Below are 24,528 nucleotides of genomic sequence, written 5' to 3'. Positions count from 1 at the left end.
ATATCTGTCCTAAAAGCGTAAGAACAGACTTACTGCCTGGTCCTATGGTGTACTGCCATTGACTCAGCAAGGGGGAAGGTCGCAATACCGCCTGCAAGCAGCTTATAGGGGTCAATAGTACCATTACCAGCCATACCAAGGATATGCGTATCCTAACCACAGGCAGTATCAACCCTCTCCAGGCAACTTCTCTAAGCAGAAGCAAGGCCAGAGGTCAAGACAAGGGGCTCAGGCCCATCACAGTAAAGATCAGGCTCAAGTTCAGAAGCAGTTCTGACTGGCTTAGGGGCTGGACTCCGTCTTTGGGGAATGGCTCCGGGAGTTTTTTGCAGCATGGCATACTGTTACATCAGACAACTGGGTGTTAAAGATGGTGTTACAAGGTTATAAAATTGAGTTTGACAGTTACCCAAGTTTGAGGATGCCTGTTTATTCAGACTCACTAATTTGTGAGGAGTTGGGAAATGAGCTCAAAAGTCTTTTGGATAAAGGGGCGGTGCAGGACTTACCTACGAGAGACCCAGAGTTGGGGTTTTACTCTCGGTTCTTTCTTATAGACAAAAAGGATGGGGGATGTAGGCCCATCCTGGATTTGAGGAGGTTGAATAAATCGATATTGACCCGTAAATTCCGCATGACCACTTTACCGACGGTCGTAACACTCTTAACACAAGAGTGTTGGTTCGCCGTCTTAGATTTGAAAGACGCATGTTTCCACGTTTCCATTCATATGGACCATAGAAAGTTTCGTAGATTTACTTACAACAGAAAAATTTACCAGTAGAGGTGCTACCATTTGGGTTGTCCACAGCCCCATGGGTATTCACAAAGTATGTAGCTCTGGTCATTGCTCACTTTAGAACCTTAGGGTGTTGTATCTACCCATACTTAGACGACTGGTTAATTTCGGGTCAATCAGAGGAAGATGTAAAGAGACAGGTACAACTTACCATAAGGACCTGTCTTGCATTGAGCCTGTTTGTGAATGAAAAGAAGTCGAAGCTGGTTCCAGCTAGACAAGTACAATTTATTGGAGCAGTCCTAGATGGCAGTGTGAACAGGGCATTCTTACCTGAGGACAGACAGAAAAAGATAGTGGGATTGGGATTGGGATAGTGGGATTAAGTGTAACCGCTTCTAATCAGCACAGAAGATCCAGACCCTGTTAGGTTTTATGGTGTTGACCACGACTGTGGTCAGATTTGCCAGATTGAAAATGAGGGCGTTGCAACTATGGTTTTTGTCCGTCTTTCACTGTGAGAGGGACAAACAGAGAAAAAAAAATTCTATACCTAGAAAAGTACTGAGTTCCTTAGATTGGCGGACGGTACCGTCCCACTTACTGTCAGGAGTCCGATTTGGGCACACCCCCACTGAGTTGTCCATTTCCACTGATGCATATAATTTAGGCTGGGGGGCTTTGTGTGGAGACCTCCATGCACATGGGAAGAGCAGGACAGAGGATCACATATTAACCTACTAGAGCTGAAAGCAATCCGCTATGCTTTAACGTCCTTTTCAGATTCTGTAAGAGGGAAATCAGTTCTGATACTTACGGACAACTCAACAGCGATGTTTTACATCCAGAAACAAGGGGGCACAACGTCAAGAACTCTATGCAGGGAGGCCATTAAGATATGGAACTGGGCAATAGAGAACTCAGTACACCTTGATGTAGTCCACATCCCGGTTGTAGACAATGTGGTGGCAGATCGCCTAAGCAGGTTACACAGCACGAATGGGTCATCAAAGACAAATACCTAGAGGAGGTATTCAGACGATGGGGTTATCCAGAGATAGACCTTTTCGCCACATGCAAGAATTGAAAGGCAGACCTCTACTGCTCCGGGGTAGGTCAGGGGGTAGGATCCCTCAGAGATGCCTCCCAGTTATGCTGATCAGGCAGATTCCCCTATGCATTCCCACCTATTCCATTGCTAGCGAGAGTGATCAGCAAAATGCAAGCGGAGGACATGGACGGGATCCTGATAGCTCCGCATTGGCTGCGCCAACTGTGGTTTCACAGCCTGCAGTGGTTGGCAAAACAGACTTAGCACTTCCCACAGGAGCCGGACCTCTTGTCATGGAACAGGGTTCTCCACCACGATGTAGAGAGGTTACGACTGATGGCCTGGCTAATTGTGAATTCGGAAGATTCTCTGACAACATAACATAGGTTTTGCTGAACGCTAGAAAAATGTCCACCAGACAATCATATGGGATAAAATGGGACAGGTTCAGGTCTCGGGCAGAGGACAGGAACTTGAGAGAAACTGAGTGTGCACTAGCCAATGTGCTAGAGTTCTTACAGGAACTGAAACAGAGGGGGTTGTTGACCTCTTTGATAAAAGTGTACCTGGCGGCCATATCGGCCTTCCATGCACCACTAGACAATAAGACTGTGTTTTCTCACTTCACCTCAAAGACCTTTTAAAAGGGTCTGAATAATATGTTTCCTCCTGTGTGTAGTGCCCCAATGGTCCCTACAACTGGTACTGACAAAGTTGATGGGACGGCCCTTTGAACCCTTGGCTTCCTGTCACCTTCAATTTCTTTCCATGAAAGTGGCACTGCTGCTAGCCGTTACATTGGCAAGAAGGGTGAGTCAGCAGCATTAAGCATGGAACCCCCATTCCTTAAAATCCACCAAGAGAAGGTTGTTCTGAGGATCAAACTTGATTTTCTCCCCAAAGTGGTCTCAAAATTCCACGTCTCAGGATGTGGTGTTGCCTGTTTTTTCAGCAAACAGTCAAATGAGGCAAAGAGAGGTCTGCACAAACTAGATGTCAGGAGACCTATCCTGTTCTATTTAGATCGCACCAAGACATTTAGAGTAGACTCTCAACTTTTTGTGTGTTTTGCTGGCACTAAATGAAGGGGGAAAGGCGAGTGCCCAAACTATAGCATGGTGGGTGGTGCAAGCAATAGAATGTTGTTATGAAACTGTTAATGTACCTTGCCCCTTAGAGGTGCATGCATATTCTACAAGATCGCAGGCATCAGCAGCAGCCCTACTTAGAGGGGTCCCGATCCAGAATATCTGTAGAGCAGCCATGTGGTCGTCGGCAGACACGTTTGTCAAGCACTAAGCATTGGATGTCCTGGATAGGAAGGAGGCAGCAGTGGGCACGGCGGCGCTCCAGTCGATCTTCATGTGATGGAGTCGATCTGTGGCTGAACAAAAGACAGTATTCACCACCCAGGTAAATAGCTTGTTAATCTCCCATGTGGAACTGCACAGGAAGACTGATGATGAAAAACAGTGTTGTACTTACCTGTAACTGTTGTTCATCGAGATCTTCCGTACAGGCACACACACCCTCCCTCCTTCCTTGCTTGACCTCTTCCTAAGTAATTGGAGAGCACGGTGACGAAAAAGGACTGAGGGTAGAAGGGGGAGCCCCACCTCCTATAAGGCCATTTAGGTGGGAAAGACGGCCACACATGCGCGATAGGAGGCGGGGCGCCCCCTAGTGGTAATAGAGCTAAAAAAAACCCCTCTGAACTCAGCAGGCCTGTGCATGCGCAGTCCCATGTGTGCCTGCATGGAAGACTTCAATGAACAACAGTTACAGGTAAGTGCAACACTGTTTTTTTTTTCTTTCTAGTGGACAGTAAACTTGATGAAAAATGAAAATTAAGTAACAAGTACATTGCTTACTATCTTAGCATTAGATCTGTGATAAACAAAGTAATCAGAACATTGCTCTTTTGTTATGTTTGTATCTTACTTGTGAAATTTTTTTTCTAACCTTACACCAATCCTGTGATGTAGATTGGGGGCTTTTCCACATGGCCAATTTATTCCTCATTTTCTTAGCAGTCATCCATAAGTACTGGAATCGGTATCGGTACAGTTTTTCTGCACGTCTGCCCTCCCTGTGCATTTTAACAGTCGTTGAGTTGGTTTTATTTCTTCCTCATGTGCCCCAAATAATGAGAATTTTCAAGTGAGCATGCTGCATAATCAGTGGCATCATCGGTGCCATCACAGCACCTCCCCCTTTTTTAATTTTTAACAAATGTATAAGGCCCCCCCAGACTTTTGCAATTAAAAAAATCATCCATTTTGTAATGATCTAACATTGCAATAATAGATGCAGCAGGTTCCTTGAATCCCCAGCTTTCTTTAAAAAAAAAAAAAGCAAGTCTCTATCTCCTTCTGTTGCAGAGAGATGCCTTTTTCCTATATCTCCACCAGAGAAGGGGCCAGAGACTTGCTTTTGTTTTAATGAAAGTTGGGAATTCAGAGAATCTGCTGCATCTATTATTACAATTTTAGGTCATTATAAAGTTATGAAATTGACGATTTTAAAAAAGATAGAAAATGAAACCAGGAGGGGGAAGGAAGGCAGAGGGAGAGAAGATATCCTGTTGCTGGAAAATACTATTTAGATGCCTACTGTCAAAGTGTTTAGACTTTGAATGTAGTAGAAATTCCTATCTGCTTATTTGGTACCCCAACTCCCCAATTTTCAGTTCACAAATAATGCAGTCCTTTTCTATTTGATGTACATGTAGTATAATCTTGTATAGGCTTAAACTATTCAAACTGGGTCCTCTGGAATGTTTAAACTCTTTGTTTGCCTTTGTAGGTTGAAAACCTGAGTGCTGGTTTTTCAAAAGCAGGCAGGGTATACATTGCCAAGGTAAGTGTGTGTGTGTTTGTGCGTGCATGCCCGCGCGTGTGTGTGAGAGAGAGACAGAGACAAAGAAAGACCACAGACTCAGTACAGTGTTTACGTTTGTATATTATTGGGGGGAGTTATATTTGGATTCCTTGATATAAACATATGAAGCTACCTAATATTGAATCAGCCAGTAGAGCAATCTATACCAATATTCTATACTCACAGCTAGCAGCAATTCTCCAATATTTCAATCAAAAGTGTTTTCTAACCCTTCAAGCTAAGATCTGGATTTAGCTGGAGATGCTAGAAATTGGATGTGGGACATTCTGCTTGCAAATCATGTGATGTAGCACCAAGTTATGACCCTTATTCCCATCATAGAACATGACTGTCAAATACATATTGCTCGAACAGAAGCTTGCATATTATTTCTGAGCAACTTTGCAAGTGTATACATTGATCTGGCAATACTATTGCCAACTCCCACGGAAGAGCTATGTTTTTTTTACATGTGTAACTTAAATGAATGCAAATTACAGGTTTGACTATAGATTAGCATGGGGGAGTGAATTTAACAACAAAAAAGTGAGGAAGTAACAAGACCAAGCCAGTTTAAAAGTGCTTAGGTAGCAAGTTAATCAGATAAATAACTATAAACTTATTTTTCCTTTAAAAGTAGCAATCCTTTCTGCTGAAACACTTTTGATTACCTGCAAAATTACTTCCACTTCTATTAAAGATCACAGATGAAATTTAGGTTGAGAGCTATCTGCATTTTTAAATGCTGTAGTTATGTACTGCACATATTGTCTGGCTTACACAAAAGGATTGGGAAATGTTCTTTTCATAAATAGAATAATTTTCCATCTGCTAAAATTCTTGAATGTACCGTTCCTGCGACCTCCAGTTGCATAGGCTTAAAACTTAAAGCCAAGTGGTTTTTGCTACAGCAGCCTGAGGAAAGGCCTAATAGAGTGTAGCTGAACTTGCTTCCTTTGAAAGTGGTCTATTCCCAAAATTATAAAGCATTTAATTTATATTGTGAGTGATAATCAAGTTTTTTTTTAAAAAATTCTTTATTTTTGACAATTTTCATATTTTTAAATACATCTAACACAACTAAACTAAACAAGCAAACACACTAACGAGTAACCTCAAAGGTAAGTATAACAGTCCACAATAGGCATATGCTGAAGAACCATGGCATATAAGAGTGTTACGTGTAGCAGTACAGGTATCAATGTATATAGATATACACCATCATAATATATGCAACTTTAATATTTCATTCTTGGCCTGGAGTTAATTAGAATCTGAAACAAAGAGAATAGTTGACTTGATCTGTTGTAACTGAATGGTGATATCAACTGGAAATAATGTCAACAAAATCTTTGCACGTAACAGTTACTTGTCTGGATATACTGTGGGTAGTTTTACATCTTGTATATAAATCTGTTCCTTGAGGACCCAAACTAAAGTTGATGGTCATCTGTAGATGGCAGATAATAGTTGTAGCTCTTATCTCCCATCTACAGACCGATATCAACTTTAGTTCGAGTCCTCAAGGTACATACAAAATCTTCCCTCTGTGTTCATTCCTATTTACATGTTTGTATTTTTCTTCCATTTCAGGAAGAGAGGAAACACTTGATAGAATAGGAAAGCAAGTGGTGCATGTTTCAGCTAACTAACAGTATTGATTATGTATAACTGCAGTTGATCTCTCTGAATTTTCCATGCACCTGATAACTCTTAAACTAAAATACTAATTAAATTTTATCAGCTGTGCTAGGAAAATTGAGAGCTTTTCTAGGCTAACAAATAAGTTAATAAAAATATATACCTAACTTGCAAGAATAGTATTCCACGCAATCCATGGTTCGAATTTCCCTCAGCCAATTCAAAGAAGAGACAGACGCAGAGTCCTGTGAAAGAAGCAAGTCTGCTACGTTTAATAAACGTGGAAGAGCGTCAGTTACATGGAGAGTAAAGGGATCACTCATGCCCACTGCTCATCAAAGCTACAATAGCTGTGCAAAGCATTTTATACCCTTTGGTTCATTACAATATTGGGGGTCCCATTGGCTCGGACATAATTATGAACCCCAACCTCCAATGATCCGATGGTCCCTTATTGGAGAATAACTCTGGTCAACAGCATAATTACAATATTTCCCAATTATCATTGCTTATCACATTCGTGCATTGTTTTATCTTTTCAAGGAACATCTCTCTTCCTCTCTCATAGTTTCCCATTCATAGATCTCTTATTATTTCCTTCTCTCCAGGCAATGCAACATTTTGCCAAGGTCACCTTAGTGTCGCTTCAGCAACCTTGTATCTTTACAGGCAGAGATTGTTCCTTCGAGTACCATGGGAGGGGAGCGCTTTCCCCTCCTCAGGAATGTGATAGAGACTACATTGGTACCCCTTTTCTGTTACTTGGGGCTTCTCGTAGCCTTGGAAAGTTCTGTTAATCTAATTAACTTGAAGCCAGCTCAGTTCGCTTGCTGAGTGGTTTATTGCCCACTCCTTCTCCAGGTCTTTCCTGTCTGAAAGTAGCTATTCAGATCCTCCCATTTGTAGCTGGCTTCCCGTGTCTATCTTTGACTATTCTATGGATAAATTTAGCATGAATAGTTCAGAAAGAGATTTCCCTTATCAGCATATAAGTATAGCATAGCGCATAGTGAATGCAGGTGCATCTTCCTAGCAGCAAGCTTGCTAGATAAGCTTATCTAGTAGCCACTGCAAAACAGCAGGTACTTCACAATGATTGGTCTCAGCATTCCCAGTGCCTAATATACATTCATGTGTCTCTAGTGTTAATTCTTTTCATAATGCATTAGCATACTACAATAGTACCTGAGAATAAAGCAAAGTTGCATAGAAATAGTAAAGGCACATAAAATGTTCTGGTTCATTAAATTCACTTCTATCAATAGCAAAATTAAATTTTTCAGTCTTTGCAAATCCTATGCATTACCTGTACATATCCTTATCTTGCAGTAGAAAACATGTATCTAATTGGTATGTAATGGCTCCTGGATAGAATAATAAATTTTTCACATAACAAACTATGGCACAAGTAAATGATAAGTACTCTTTCAAAAGGATTAGAACAATAGAATTTCATCTACTGGTAATGGCTAAATAGAGGGGTTAGAGTCCAATGTTTCACACACTCAGCTTTGTGGGAACCATTTCAGTGTGGCTCAGTTTTACAGGAATAGAGTGACCACATGGGTGGGACTACATGGGTTTTTAAAATAGATATGTTATTAACATGTACATGAGATCACATGATAGTGCTGGATGTCAATGTGAATGGTACCTCCTGCTGTGAATATTGAAAACAATATGCCTACATTTTTCAGAATGGCAGACATTACATCTGAAGAAGTGAGCTCTGGCTCACAAGAGCTTATGCTGAAAGAAATGTTAAGTCTTTAAGGTGCCATTGGACTCCTGTCCTGTTAGACTTCACATCTGCCATGTTTATTGAACATTCTTCTTAACTGTCCAGTACTGAACATTGGTATAGATTACAGGGTTTTATACTGACCTTCATTATGGTACCTCAGGCTAGTTATTTTATTCATGAATCCACATAACAAGTGGATTCTTAAAAGGAAGAGTTACTAGAAATCACATTGCAAGTTTACCAGGAACATTTCAGAACATACCAGGAAATTTCAGAAGAAAATCAGCCTATGCTTTATAGATTACAGCAAAACTTTTGAAATGCTATGGAGAGTGTTAAAAGAAATGGGAGTGCCACAACATCTGATTGTTTTGATGCGCAACCTGTACTCTGGAGAAGAGGCTACTGTCAGGATAGAATATGGGGAAACAGAATGGTTTCCAATTGGCGAAGGTGTCAGACAAGGATGCATATTATCTTCCTATCTTTTCAACCCTTATGCAGAGCAGATCATAAGGAAAGCTGGATTAGATCTAGAAAAAGGTGGAGTGAAAATTGGTGAAAGGACCATTAGCAGTTTGAGATACGCAGATGACACCACATTACTGGCAGAAAATAGTGAAGACTTGAAATGACTACTGATGAAGGTTAAAGGAGAAAGCACCAAAGCAGAATTACAGCTGAACATCAAGAAGACAAAAATAATGACTACTGAGGAATTACACAATTTTAAAGTTGACAACAAGGAAATTGTTCAAGATTTTCTATTTCTTGGCTCAATCAAAAGGGAAACTGCAATGAAAAAATCAGAAGAAGATTGAAACTCGGAAGAGCAGCTGTGAGGGATCTAGAAAAGATGCTTAAACATAAAGATGTCTCTGGGAACCAAGATCAGGATAATCCAAACGATGGTATTCCCCATTACTATGTCTGGATGTGAAAGTTGGATGGTGAAGAAAGCTGACAGAAAGAAAATTGATTCATTTGAAATGTGCTGCTGAAGGAGAGTTTTGTGGATACTATGGCCAGCCAAAAAGACAAATAAGTGGGTACTAGATCAAATTAAGCCTGAATTCTCCGTAGAAGCTAAAATGACAAAACTGGGGCTATCGTACTTTGGTCACAATATGAGAAGACAAGATTCTCTGGAAAAGTCGATAATGCTAGGAAAATTGCAAGGCAGTAGGAAAAGAGGAAGACCTAAATCAAGATGGCTTGATTTATTAAGTCAACAAAAGGCTTCTTTTATTGAAGCCTTTTGTTGACTTAATAAAAGAAGTTAATTATAGAATGTTTTCGAGGTCTTTCATTCATAGGGTTGCCATAGATTGGAGGTGACTTGATGGCACATAACACACACAACAAGAAATGAGAATTTTCTTGCTTTGTTTTTGTGAAAACATATGTTGGGAATTTGACCTAGGTATGATGACGACACAAATACCTGTCATTTTTTTAACTTGGAAGTCTCTTCTGGTATTTTGCTCTGTGGATACATACATGCACATTTCATTGTTGAAATGTAAGCTAAAATTCCAAAACTTCCTCTGCTGGAACTTTGATTGACTCCCCAACCAGTTCTCTAAATCTCAAGCTCTTCTAGCAGTATATGGTATCTGTTCCTGTGGTCAACTCGGCAGACTATAAGGATAAATTTAGGAACTCTTTAAAAACGAAGAAACCTCCCGTATAAAAAAAAACTCTGCTAGATAGTTTGCATATAAAACTGCCAATAAAGGGCTCTGAGGCAAGACTGTGAATTCTTACATTGCTGAATATTAATGTCTGAAAGATAAAAGGAACCTTTAATTGTTGGAGTGATAGCTTAACCCAGTCACAAAAAACTAAGCAACTAACTTGATTGTTATAAATTGTAGACATTTATTCCACAGAAATACTGTGAATAACGTCTCATAATGGAACAACAATTGATTGTCATCTTTTCAACAAATTAAGAATTTATATTCTTATCAGAAGTACTGACGAAGATACATATAACACTATCAAAATAAGTCAGACCCAAGAGCTCAGATTGTGTACTGTAAATTGTGTATTTTTTATATATTGGTTGGATGTTGTTCTTATATTGTGGGAATCTATCTGTAGACAATTTTTGCTGTAAATGACTGTATTTGCTTTTCTCAGTATTTGAACAATATATAGATAGATAAATTCTACATGTAATTCTTCATGCAAAGATTTATATACTAGAATGGGATATATACCTAATTCTGAAACTTATTTCTCAGTTTTGAAATATATTGAAACCTTCCATGTATTACACATAATAATAATAATTGTGCTTATATATCATTCTTCAAGGTAGATTACTGCCTCACCCAGAGCAGTGAACAAGTTAGTGTTATTATTATCCCCACAATACAGCTGGGGAGCTGGGGCTGAGAGGAGTGGCTTACCCAAGGCCACCTACGGAGCTCATGGTAGTAGTGGGATTCAAACCAGTAGAGTGCTGATTCACAGTTGAACCACTTAACCACTATGCTACAGCATTGTAACTCATCTTATGTTTTGTAGAAATTTTAAAATCAGTTGTTATTCTCTTCATTTGCTAATATATATACATTTAGCACATCATTTACATCTATTGCATGGTGTTCTTGAGGTCTTTTCAGGTTGGTTAGTTTTTTGTAGCTTACCCCAGTCCACTACTCCTTGACTATCATCTTGTATTAATCTTGCCTTTTTTACTCTTTCAGTGCTACAAGGAACTGGGAGATAATTCTGCAGCTGCTCACTGGTTGACTTTGGCTTCAGAGTTACCTGTTATCACAAAAGAGGTAGGATTTTTGGCAGATTTTGTGCGTATCTAATTTACATACACTTTCAAGTGATGATATGCCATGTTATAATTAACAGCATTTGCCTGCAACAGGAGACTGTTGGGCAGCATGCAGCAATCCACGGTCTCAAGGATCATGAATATTTCTGCATCTTCCTCTTCCCAGCAGTCCTTTCCAGCCATTGGAAAGTTTATTCCTGGGGGGGTCACAGGACCTGTGTAGACTAATATACATACGGCTTAGGAAGCCATAATGGGAAGGAGAGGAAATCTTTCTCTTGTCAGCACTTGTCATCTTCAACAGGCCAGGCAACTGGCGCCCTATCTTTCGCCCTGGGACCTGGCCACAGTAATCCATGCAACGGTCACCTCCAGGCTAGACTACTGCAACTCTCTCTACGCTGGGCTGCCCTTGGGCCTGACCCAGAAGTTACAGCTGATCCAGAATGCAGCGGTACGCATCCTTACCGGAACACCAATCCGAGTGCACATTCATCCTGTGCTGTGCCAGCTGCACTGGCTCCCAGTGGAGTTCTGGACCCGGTTCAATGTGTTAACCTTGGTGTTTAAAGCCCTTCACGGACTGGGACCTGCATACCTGCGGGACTGCCTCTCCCATTATGTCCCCTGCAGGGTGTTGCGCTCTGCAGACAAGCAACTGTTGGTGGTTTCCGGCCCGAAGGACATCCATCTGGCCTCAACCAGGGCGAGGGCTTTTTCTGCCCTGGCCCCAGCCTGGTGGAACGCTCTCCCACTAGAGATCCGGGACCTGTTACAGTTTCACAGGCCCTGTAAAACGGAGGTGTTCCACCAGGCCTTCGGCTGAGTGCCAGCGGGTGTCCTCCTTCTTCCATCTAAGACCACCACTTCTGGGGCTGCCCTCAGCCATCTGCTATGCCCATATACGGACTCCCAATATTTGTTTAAATAGCCTGCTCTTGGACTATTTTAATGATTTTAAAAATATTATTATTGATTTTATGTTTTTGTGATTTTAATGTATTTTTTTATGTTGTTAGCCGCCCTGACCCCATCTGTGGGGAGGGCAGGGTATAAATCGAATAAAATAAATAAATACTAAATAAGGGAGGGTAGGATGATAATATCCTGTCTCCACACTTGTGGTTGTTGGTCTCAGGACTCTAGGAATAAGCTTTCCTGTGCTTGGAAAGATCTGCTGTTCAGAGGAGAATGTGGATTCACAATTTTCAGTACTTTTTGCTCATGGATGGCTAGATGTAACCCACTAAACCCATGCATCATTTTAACTTTTTAGTGGACAGTTCTGTAAATCCACTTTAAGCAGTTTTTAAATAAAATTCCAGTCAGCATTATGGCAAAACTATATAGATAGAAATTTCATTTTAAAATTTGGTAAGCAAAACCAAACTATTCAACTTGTAATATCCAAGCATGAATAGATGATAGTTTTTAAAATGAAATTTAAGCTGCGTGTTATAGAGGTGGAAGTTACTAGAGAAGATAAATTAAAACACATACATTCAAAAATCTCCATAATGTTTGATAATCATGGAGATGTGGTAGCAGGAGCAACACATTTTTTTAGTCTCTTCCAGATCTTAAGTTCAGCTGAGCTGGGACTGTTTCCTCTTTCCATAACCCTGGGGCAGTGGTGGTTTCTTGAAGGGATCAAAGCCATACATAATCAGTACAACTTCAAAAACATTTTTCTTCAGGGTTATGTGTATGCTACTGTGGCGATGGAGTGGCACTATAACCCTTGGGTAATGAATGATATTTGCAAAATCCACACAGACACCAGCGAGCACTTAATAAATTTGGATGTGAAAATGGTAATGTCTCATTTAAATTAAACTGTTCAAAATATTTCATAAGCAATTATACTGCATTCTAACAAGCACACGAAATGATTATAAACAGAACATTGAACCTTAACTACTTTAGATTAAGTATCTGAACTTTAGTGCATGCTTATTAAACAAAACACTGAAAAAACAAGTTTGTTTTTACTGTGTGTCTACAGTAGATGTTCTGTTCCCCCTCTTCTCCGTACCCCTTTCAATAAAGGACCTAAGTGCACATTAAACAGCTAATCTGTTCCAACAGTTAGGTAAAATATCTCAGGAGCAATCTAATTTTCCACACTTCAGAACTTGGAGGGAGAGCCTGATTTGTTTCTCAAACACACAACTTGTGGAATGTCCCTGTGGCTTCTTCCTTTCTCTTCTCTTATCCAAGTGCTGGTGCTGCCTGTGAGTTATTACTTCAGCATTCTTAAATCTGCTTCTTCCTTTCTATTCCTGATGCTAAAACTGTTGTCTATGTCCTTGTCACTCCTCCTCTGGAATTACTGTAACCTCATATTTTTGAGCCTTCCCTCAAACTGTCCTTGCCATCTTTAGTCAGTTAAGAAAACATTTGTTAATTTATATTTCTTCCCCCACCCCACCCCAAAAAAACCCAGTTTCGTGCTGGCAGTTTGTTGCTTTGCTCCCACATTTTTAGGATCCTTCAGTCTATCTGCTTCCGTTCCTCACCACCCAAGCTCAGCTGTGGTTAGCCTACTCTGTATGCATTCTGCTGTGCTTTGGCTGGAATTTCTACCCTCTACTCTTTTAAGCTTTCTTCCTCAAAACTTGCTGTTTTATTCAAGGTTGGCTAGATCTTGCAGAGAGGCTTTATGGTACTATACATTTTTGACTTTAACACAAACAAGTACCTTCAAACCATAAATCTTATTAATTATTGTAACAGAGCTGTTCAACTGCACTTTAATCTACAAATATGCAGCAGTGACTGTCCAGTATCTGGTGTTATACAGACCTGGCATTGCTGCCACCTACAGAGAAATATGTAGGCTGCTGCTTGCTAAACTCTAGGGAAAGCAGATGTCAGACTAAAAAATTACAGCCTTTGAACAGGAAATGCCAGCAATCAAGCAAAGTCTAGCTTTGTCAATATGGGCAGCTCTGAAAAACTAGATTTGCCTAGGAGGAATAATTTTGTTAACGTGTTTTAGAGGGGAAATCACACATTTGTAGGATTTGTGGGCTTCAAGGTGAAGATTAAACTTCTAGTAAGGAAACTGTTACTCTGTTTTTTGAGATGCATATGTTTGCTTCTGCAAATACAAGAGGTGAAATCACTTTTTTCCATCATGCAGTTAAAAGAATGAGCAGAAAAGCAGTTGCTATTGGAATCTTTGCTACTATAGCGGGTAAAATACTTAAGGGCTATGGCTTTGATCTTGTACCTTTGCTATCCGTACACTTCTCTCTGGGTTCTGCTTCTTTAGGCTGCAGAGCTCACATTAGGCACCTTGGGGCTTATTGAAAAAAAATGGGAATTGTGCAAACAAGTGCTGAGAGGGAGTAAGCTCTATTGCAGAGGACTGCTTCCACAGTCCCCAGAAAGAAGCGTGCGTGGAGCAAAGGTATACGGTCCAAGCTTATGTTTTGAGAAATTTGAGCTCAGGGCTTAGAATATAAATGAGAAAACTCAGAGAAAATAAATGTTAAAGATTTCTGTATGGCATAATACAGTTTGGGGGTCCATTGAGGAGTTTTTGTTTGTTCAATGCCAATTAATGTCAGAAGAAGAAAAGAATGCTGATTTGTTAGGATCATAGAATTTTGTAAATGCAATTACTTTGAACCAGATAGTCTTACTTCATTTTCCTTTTGCTCCAGGATTCAGAAAGTAACAAAGAAATAGAAGAGATGCTGACAATTTCAGAAACTTAAGCAACTTCAAAGTTCTCATCCATCATATATATGTGGTCAGAGAAAACTTCAGTGTAAAAGGTTTTAGAATGACTTTTTTGACAATCTTGCTTGAGCTTCGTGAACAAGCTGCAGAATCCAAAAAGAAAAAACAGATTGCAGCTTTCAGTCCCTCTTCAGTTATTCATACTGGCAAGAGAATTATGGCCAAAGATATGTAATTCTGCTCCTCACTCTCTTGCTGTTGCATTAGATAGGTTCTTTTCTTTAACTGTTCTCAAAGCCGAATTTAGTAATTGGTAAGTGGATTTTTGTGCTTATTTGATTTTTGTGTGTGCAGCAGCTGGGTAGTTTTAAGAAATATTAATTGCACAATTTCTGTATGGAGATGGGATCAGCATGCCACTTCATACATTAGTCCAGTTTTCATAAATAATTACAAATTATTCTAGGAAAATAAGTCAGACTGACAAATGATGTTAATGATTTTTTGTACTGTTTAATCAGTAGGCACATGATTCCATTTTCTGATTTTAACTTAAATTGTGCTAGTTGACTCTGTGTGCATAAGTGGTACTTGTGACATTATGGTTAATGGCACAATTACCAGGTTTATCGTTCTAGGAATAATTTTTGGAAATGCTTGGGCTTATACACAGCCTCCCATTGTACTTAATTTGGAATGAATAATTTCTGTTTCCAGAGAAAATCAGTTGTTATATGCAGACCATCAACCAAGCCAGGATTTCAAGCCATGTTTTAATCCTGGTTCAGAGGTAATAGGTAAGACTGTAGCTTGTGGCTCAGGATAACCACCAATGATGGCTTGTCATAAAAAAGTAAATCATTAATTTCTGTGTTGTTCGTGAGAGGGGGAGAAGAGAACACATGAGCTCCAAGGTGTCAAAGGCTTGTTCTCAATAATAAGACTATGGTTTGCTGTTTATAAATCATGCAATTGTTCACACATACTGCTTTATTCAAAATGGTGGAATAGCACAACTTTTCCTTAGGCTAGTAGTTATTAATATCCAGCAGATTAAAGCATAGCATTACATGTATAAATGCAAACAGGCTAATATTTGAAAGACTACAGTTTTACTTGACCTGCTACAAATCACTCTGAAAATACAACAAAGCACAAGCCTAGTTATCCTTTTGCGTATTCATTTATCTGCGTGTGAACTTTGTTACTCCATGGGGTGGTCCATTGCTTAAGCACTGTTCACCATGAAGGTGTTTGCATAGATGGAATACTTTCCTACCACACTACCATTTATCAAAGCAACTGTGAGCATCCATCTTCCAAAAGCTTAATTGTTGTGGAAGCAGCTCAACTGTTTTTAAATTTCTGTGCTATATTTTAAAAAAAGCATCACTGCCACAAACATTTATTAAAATGTGTTAAGTTCAACAGATAAAAAGAAGGTATTTTCTTCATCTGGAAGTGTTGACAGAATGCTCCAAGATTGTTTTATTCTTTAAAGTACATTCTGTGCAAACTTCCTACTAGCATGGTAGCCGCAGGGGGAAAATAGAGTTCTCACGTTTAACAAATTGAGTTGTACACTTGGATCTTGATGAAAAGGAGCTGGAATTGAAATTATCAGTTTCAGCCTGTTGTAAAACCGACAGTCTGGTGTCCAAGAGCAGTATGATTCCATTTACTATATGCCCTATAGTTTTAATAGGAACGTAATAGAACGTTCTCAGTATCTCATCTGTTTTTCAATTCACGATGGGTTGATTATTGCCGCGCGCACAGTACCATTACTGTTTCTTATCTGTGAAATGAGTGTGTTTAAAAAACTGTTTTAACAGATTTCTGTAATAAGAATTTAATTTATTCTCCTAAACATATTATCATGGTAACATTTTAATATTCTGAAAATTAAATTTGAAGAGAGTTGCCATTGTCCAAATATTTCCTATTACATAGTTTCCCATTTCTTAATTCACTTAATAATAATATTATTATAATATTTGATTTATATACCTCCCTTCAGGTTGACTTAACACCCACTCAGAGCAGATTACAAAGTATATCATTATTGTCCCCACAACAACAAACACTCTGTGAGATGGGTGGAGCTGGGAGAGCTCCTAGAAGCTGTGACTGACCCAAGGTCACCCAGCTGGCTTCAAGTGGAGGAGTGAGGAATCAAACCTGGTTCTCCAGATTAGAGTCCTGCGCTCTTAACCACTACACCAAACTGGCTCTCAGACTTTTAGACTACCTTCTCAAACACTTCCCAGTAATTCCAGAGGAATAGCCATGTTAGTCTCTTGCAGAAAAAAACAGAAGAGTCTGTGATGATTTAAAAACTAGCAAAATGTTATTCTACCATGTGTTGTTGTGGACCTGAGCCCACTTCTTCAAATGAAATGAATGTAGAATCTTTTCCTCAATATATAGATAGAAAATGTCTGCATACTGAGGATTCAGTTATTGCATCTGAAGAAGCAAGCTTTAGTCCATGAGAACTTATGCTGGAATAAAATTTTATTAGTCTTTAAGGTGACACAATATTATAACTTGCTTAGGACTTTTATAAATGAATTAGATAGAGATACTTGTTTTACTATTATAGGGTTTCAGTCCACCAAGATGATGCCTTTTGCAACCTCCAGTCCATACATTCCATGCCATCCATTTGCTTCAGTATTAAATGATTCAGGAAAAACCCCTAGTGTCCTACTGTATGTACTTCACTTTGTACCATAATATAATGGAGTTTGCAGAGAAGTGACCTGTTTTTTTAAGTTTGAGATTTACTAATATTTTTATTTGGTATTTGAAATACAAGCTTTGAATAATTTTAAAATACATTTTTAAGCTTCATAGTTCATGGGCATATTTATTGGTAATGCTCAATATTTTTCAGTTCAGATTATGTATAAAAATTTTGTTTGTTATTTAGAAATTGCAGTACTGACTAGAATTTGCCTGAGTTCCAAGTGTGCAGATTCATGCGCTTTCCTGTTAATGCTAGTGAAGCCAGTTGAAGCTGTAATGATTATGCCTTGAAAGGGAGTTTTGAGGCCCATATCTTCCCTTTTAGAAGAACTGGCATATCTGGTAAACAATTTTTCAAGTGCCTCTGCAGTATCTGACCAAATTCTGGCTCTGCTCGGGCAATATTGTGTGTTAAAAAATTAGTTAGAAGTTAGTTCTCCAGTAGTCAAAGAATAGATGATGTGAAATCAGTTCTAGTTCATAGAAATAAATTATTAGTTTTACAGAAATCTTGAGAGTTTTAGCACGGGCAAAATTTAGTTAAATGCTCAAGATACATGTGTTAATTATTAGAGACCAAAATATTTTCTGTAGATACTATTTTTAAAATGTCTACAGGAAATGGAGAAAAGTAAATGAGAGGCACTTTGGAGTTTGTGTGTTTCTCCTTTAGGCATTCCATGAGTTCTTGATGATGGCCTTAACTGTTCTAATCTTTACCATAATTACCCCTTTTCTGGTTTTAATTTCTTAATTTCCCATTTGTGATATATTTTGAGTCCATCAAGAATTTATATTGCAAATATTTCTTTATTTTAATGTTCATTGGATATTTGAATTCAGTTGTTCTAGTTATGCTTCAGCAAAGAAATGGCACTGAATACATGAGGAAAGAGCTTCTTCAGCAAGCTCTCCTAATATCAGTTCTTGATCAAAGGGCAGGTAATATGTTTTTTATAGAGTCAAGCTGGAGTCTTCTAGGTGAAATTGCGCACACAGTCAGTTTTGGTACCTGGAGAACAATGATTGGTGGTGTGCTTCTGCATGATTTGGTTCAAGACAGGGTTGGATAATGTGTGTCCCACTGCATGCATTCTGAATCCCATGAAGACTTTTCTGTAGGGGGAAAATCCCCTCTCCTGTAATGGGCTCAAAGGTGAGTTGCTTAATGGCAGCAGGATCAGGTTATGCTGCCTAGGAGGAAGAGGCCATGGTGAGCTGTATGTGATCCTTGGGGTATGTGTTTTTAATTTAAGGAATTGGAGGGAAGAGCTTTCCTACAACCTTTTTCAGTGTTTCTTGTTCAGGAGACTGAGAGCACTAATAACATTGAATAATGCACTGAAAATACAATGTAAAAGATATTCTGACTGATTGCTGAGACAGTAAACCTGAGATTATGAAGAAAAATCATCTTTGAACAAGGATGTTTCAGGAAGAGTTTGCCCTTTTTACAGAGGGGTGAAAATAAATGTTTCTTTTCAATTGCATATGTTTTGCTTACTAACTGTGAATGTAATGAATGAAAATTCTTTTAAGAATGCACTGTAATCCTCTCAGAGGGGCATGAGGCACTGAATAGGAGCAAAAGGTAGTTGAAGAAAACACATTGCATTATTGACAGCAGGAGACCTCCAGAATTTGTTACTGGAGACAAAAGATCATTGTATTTTTCTGTAACAGAACTTCTTGGTTTTTAAAAACAAAATGTGACAAATTAATGTAAGAATTAATTCTCAAACTGCATTATGTTAACTTCAATTTTATTTGAAATAAAAGTTTAAAACATTAAAATACTGTCTAATGTTCAGTATGTAAGAGTTAAGAAATGAATTAACTATATATGAAAACTATATCTTGAAAGTTCCTGTTGTGATGTAATTCTTCCTGTATCTCCTGTGTGTGAGAATAATGATACGAGTTGACTGTGTCATGTCTAATATAGAATAAAAACATTTAAACCTAGTGATAGAAGAATTTTTAGTCTGGATGTGGCCAATATGTTATGTGCTGAAAAGTTCTCAAATGGAGTTAAATGTGCCTGGGTTACTTTCCTCTTAGTTTTCTGTTAGGAAAGCTGCCCAGTGCTGCTGGACTTGGCACCAGGTTCATTGGCCCAGAGCAACAAAATGCCAAGGAACTAGAGCTTCTCAGAAACATTGGTGAACTCGAAAACATTTGTTTCCCTGATGTTACTCCACTTATTCAGGAAGTCAGTATATGAAAAGTAATGCAGACACATTCCTATGATCTTGTGAGTGAACTAAGACCTCAAGAAAAACTCACAATTACAATGTATGAACTATAAAATTAGGAAAGATGCAGACCACAAACCAGAAGGCCAAATATATTATTCAGCCCAGTCTAGCCTAATGTTTGTGTTCCCTATGCAGTTAATTCTTTCCTTACTCATAAGAAGAACTCTGCTAGATCAGACCAGTGGTCCATCTAGTAGCCCAGCAACCTATCTCACCAAAGGGCAACCAGTTGCCCTAAAGGACCAACAGACACTGGTATTCAGAGTTTTGCATTAACTCTTCTAATAAAACAATCCTCTTTCACTGCAGCCTATAGGGCTGTAAGTAGTGGTGGATAAGGACTCAGGAACTGAAATGCTGCTGTTCCCAGATGGTAAAACCCGGCATGGCTTGGGACTGGGGTATCTGCAGGACCATCTTCTCCCATATATTCCTGCCTGGAAGTGAAGATGACAGGAAAAGACTTTCCTGACTGCCCATCAACTAAAGAAGCTTGTTTGGCAGGTATATGAGAAAAGGCCTTTTTTGTGAAAGTCCCATGATTATACAACAACCTCCCCAGGGTGGTGTGTCTAGCCCCAAAATAACAACAGCAACAACATTTGATTTATATACCACCCTTCAGGACAATGCTAGGGTTGCCAGGTCCCTTGAGTCCCCCAGCAGGAGAATGGGATCCTGGCACTCACCCCGCAGTGTCTTCGACTGTGATGATGTCACTTCCGGAAAGTGACATCATCACATAGGTCAAAGGGTGCCCTGGCAGCGCTCCTGTGCTCGTCAAAGGGCAGTGTATTATCTAGTAAGGGACTTTGAGTTCCTGCACGGTACAAATGTGGTTACTAAATGTTTGGCAAAGCTTTTTTGGCTTTGGTGTGGCTGAGGTCAAGGTTCTGAAAGGGGGTGGGGGTTGAAAGCTCACTCCTGCCAGTTTGGGGAGTAGTGGCTCTCCTCAGGATACAGGATGCCAAAGGGATATATACTGATAGTCTTCCAAAGTGAGGCTAAGCCTTGTCCATTGCAGGATGGTTGTATGGTTCCTAAAACTTATTGAAAATGTGGAATTGGCATTTAGATCTAACTTTTCAAGGATAGGAAAATGGCAACTCGTGTAAAACAGCGGTATTCACACATTGCATTTTTAATCTTGTATTATTTTACTTCTAAAAATTGATGCAAACGGCCTTGCAGATATTTCTACGGAGAGAGGATTTAAGTGTTTTAAATAAATATTCACATTTTTCCAAACAGTGTATCATATGCCTGAAATGCAGAAAACAAGCTCATTTATAATGTTGTAGTTCGTGACTTAAGATGTTACTTTGCAGAAATGAGAACATGCTCAGTTTGCCAAATACGTTAAGAAAATTAATGTTGGGGTAGAAACACATATTTGACTCAGACTCACATCTTAACTTCTAAAACAAGTTTTGCTAGAAAGCAAGATTCCAATTAAAAACCTGTCCAGCTTTTCTTGAGTTCTAAAGAGCCAACATTTAGTTTTTCCTTTCTCTTTTTATGAAACTGGGGAGTGGGGGGAAGTGTTTTGTTTTGCAAAGCACCAGAATTCTCTTAGGAAAGAAAATAATATGCAGAGACTTGGAACAAACAAGGCTTTCTGACTTTACTTTCAACTTTGTGTCAAGCACATGGTGACAAGGGTTAGGGTAAATCACTTAGCAGTTGTGTGGCAGGATGATCTGGGACACTGAGTGCTTATGAATATATAAAGGATGCATTACCCTAAATCTGACCATTGGTTAATCTGTCTCAGTACTGTCTACATTGACTGGCAAGGGCTTCTCAAGGTCTCAGACAGAAAAAGTTCTTTCCATAGGGCCAAACCACACATTACAATTTTTGACATCTTTTGTCAAGGTTAATAAGCATTCCTTTTGGAGTGAAGGAGCTGTCAGGCAGAGGAGGAGGATTGGTAGACACTCAAACCTTGCAGAAAGTGTTTTTGGAGTGAGCTTAACTGTTGCTAAGGAAAAAACCATACTTAATAGTAAGCATGTGATTTGCAAACAAAAGGTTCCAGGTTCAGGTCCTAGTACTTTCACTTAAAAGATCTTGGAGCCAAACGACACATTGCAATTTTTGATGTTTTGTGTCAGGGTATGCCAACTTAAGTTTAAGCAACCAGTCAGACATCATGCTGTTGGGGACTCATTTCCCAAGTGCACAGAGCCCCAACTTGGAGACCTGGGACCATTTGGGGGGGGTGGCATAGGAGGAAGGCTGAAGCCCCTTCTCCTCTCATGTCATGTCCCAATCCAAATTAGGGTCCTGTGCACCCAGAAAATGAGTTTTTAGCAATGTTAATGCATGACTGGCTACCCTGCCACAACACATCAAAAATCGTAAAGTGTAGTTTGGCTCTAAGATCTTTTAAGAGAAGTGCTAAGTTCTTTCCTTAGCAACAGTTCAGCTCACTCCAAAAAACACTTTCTGCAAGGTTAGTGTCTATCCATCCTTTTCCTACTCTGCCTGACAGCTCCTCCTTTCCAAAAGCAATGCTTATTAATTTTATAAAGACAGCATTATGGTGTCAAGAATTTAGAAAAAAGTTCCATTAAATATTGACTGTGTAGCTGAGTATTGTGGTGCTAGACAAGGAGCAGCTTTGTGTTTTTGGAGAGCGTGCTTTTCAGACTTCTGTCCAGCAACCTACCTACACCACTATTGTTTGAAAGCTGACAGCTATAGTTTATAATTCTTCGCCTTCAATGCTGAGATTCTCTGCCAGACTCCAGATTCCTTGATCACATTTTGATTTCCACAGTGTAACCCAAGAATCTTCTCTAAAGGAGGCCATTCACTGACTAGCATGTTAAATAAACATTCCGCTTTGCTCAGCTGTGAAAAGGGCACAGATGTTCTCTCCAGTGTAGATGGGAAAAGTTGGCTCAGGGTTGTAGCATGTATAAACAGCAGGACAGCTTGCACCCATGAGAGGTATTGATGTCTCTCCCACTGACTGGAAAAGAACACTCTGGCAGGCTGCTTCCTGATTTAGTCATATGTGAATGTTCAGAGGATTGTTACTGAATTGCTGCCTGCAAACAACAAAAGTAAGGTAGCTATAGTGATGTTTCCGTTAGGAGCTTTACAGTAATTGCGGACTTTCAGGAATAGAAATTAATCCCTATCACTACCCCATTCAAGTTGCACTATTTCCTTTACCCAGACCTTTCCTAAGGAATACTTTCCTTTTACAGCGCCTAACAAAGAAACTGCCACAGTCAAGGCAGAAAGGTATTAAAGCTGATGGTATGTCATTAGTGTTGGCTCAAATGAAATAATAAGGAAACCATCAACACACGCTCAGCTTCCATTAACTCTTTGCTTTTAGCTACATATTTGAACTTCATAATTAATTTGCCTCATTCAAATTACCTTGATCACACACAAGATGAGCTCCTGATTGGCTCCCCTTGAGGCTTCCTTGCAAAGTATTTCATGAGCACAGTGTCATAGTGAGCACAGTAGAGCTTTGGTCAGTCAGTACAGTTTGCCACTTCTTTTGCCCAATACATAAACTTAAATCATCTCATTTATTGGATAAGAGCCAATATCCCCTGGGGTCAAAGTTATTTGGATCAATAAACTGATCAACTTCTATAAAGTATGCAATTCTCTCTTTGTACCTGTGCAGTTGAATATGTCAATTGGATACGTTCTTTAAATGGCTGACATTGGTTAGAATGCATTGCCTACTTTTAGTGTCTGCATAGCCTGTGACATCTATTTGAGAAGTGGTTTACAAAAACTGATTTGCTTGTACACACGGGCAGACACTGAACTTTTAGCTCCCCAATCAAAAATCTCGACCTTTTTTTCTTTATTAAATGACTTTTAAGATCTGCATGTGGTGGCGCAGTCATGCAAATGGGCACAATCCAAACCCATTTCAGTATATCTCAGCAGCTCACATGAGCCAAACTTGGGGGCGCTGCTTATACAAAAGGAGAGCTTGGCCAAGATGCCACGAACGTTTGTGGGGGTTTTTGCAAGAGGGATATGGATTATTAATGGTGCTTAACCAGCAGTTAACAGATACTGTAGACTGAATTATATGCACATTTTTTCACTGCAACATCAATATATAGTGTAGTGGTGAGAATGTTGGACTAGATTCTGCTGTGGCAGCTCACTGGGTGATCTTTCAACCTGATCATCCTTACATGGTAATGAGAATGATATTCCAAGATGGTTTGGGTCCTCATTAGGGAGGAAAGCAAGATATAAATAATATAAATAATCCTCCCCTTTTGTCTTGACAACAATCCTCTCAGGACTGGTACACTGAGAGAGAAGTGGGGGGATGACTACATTTACTGTGAATGGTTGTGAACAGTTTGAAGCCATCCAGCATAGACTCTTAGCGCTGGGACCTTTCTTTAATGCTAGAATGTTAGTTACAGAGTAAACCAAGGTATCCATGGGTTCCTTTCCATTGCAACAGTGCAGGAGTGGAGCAGGTCGTTTTTGCACTCCTTTTAGATCCAGCAAGTCTAAAAGCAGTGTCATTTTGTTCCTCCCACCACAAAATAAACACCCCTAGGAGCCAGTGCGGTAGATGAGTTCGGATTTGAGCCTGCCTAATCTGGGTTCTAATTTGACATTTGCACCAATACATTAAACTGGTTCCTAGGGATGTTCATTTTCCAGTGGGAGGAAGAAAGGAACCAACAGTTTCTGGCTGGTTTATACTGCTTTTAGACCTGTTGGCAGTAAAACAAGTGCAAAAGAATCCTGCTCCACTACAACTCTGTTGTGATGGAGAAGAGCCCTTGTGGCCAGTGGCCCATTTATATACATTAATTTCCCTCATGAACCTAATCCCAATTTATTGACATAAATAAAAATGAGAAGAGTTTGTATTCAGTTGTGCATGCACTGGGGACAACAGGTATGAAACTGCTAACAATCAGCTACAGAATGCATGCCCATCTATTTTTTCCTCTTTAT

General features: G+C 39.4%; 1 protein-coding gene across 2 annotated transcripts in view; it reads left to right on the top strand.

Annotated features, from left to right (window-relative positions):
* RMDN3 (regulator of microtubule dynamics 3) overlaps positions 1 to 19,076 on the top strand; it is a 67,319-nt gene extending 48,243 nt beyond the window's left edge. For both annotated transcript variants that reach the window (XM_054971657.1, XM_054971656.1), the window contains exons 11-13: positions 4,596 to 4,649; positions 10,773 to 10,853; positions 14,527 to 19,076. In XM_054971657.1, coding sequence (XP_054827632.1) covers positions 4,596 to 4,649; positions 10,773 to 10,853; positions 14,527 to 14,580 — 189 coding nt within the window. In that variant the 3' untranslated portion in view covers positions 14,581 to 19,076. The remainder of the gene's footprint in view (positions 1 to 4,595; positions 4,650 to 10,772; positions 10,854 to 14,526) is intronic.
* The last annotated feature ends 5,452 nt before the right edge of the window (positions 19,077 to 24,528 follow it).

Source organism: Eublepharis macularius, chromosome 2 (genome assembly GCF_028583425.1).
Source record: "Eublepharis macularius isolate TG4126 chromosome 2, MPM_Emac_v1.0, whole genome shotgun sequence".
Taxonomy (NCBI): domain Eukaryota; kingdom Metazoa; phylum Chordata; class Lepidosauria; order Squamata; family Eublepharidae; genus Eublepharis; species Eublepharis macularius.
Note: the sequence above shows the minus strand (reverse complement) of the source record. Positions and strands in the feature narration are given on the sequence as shown.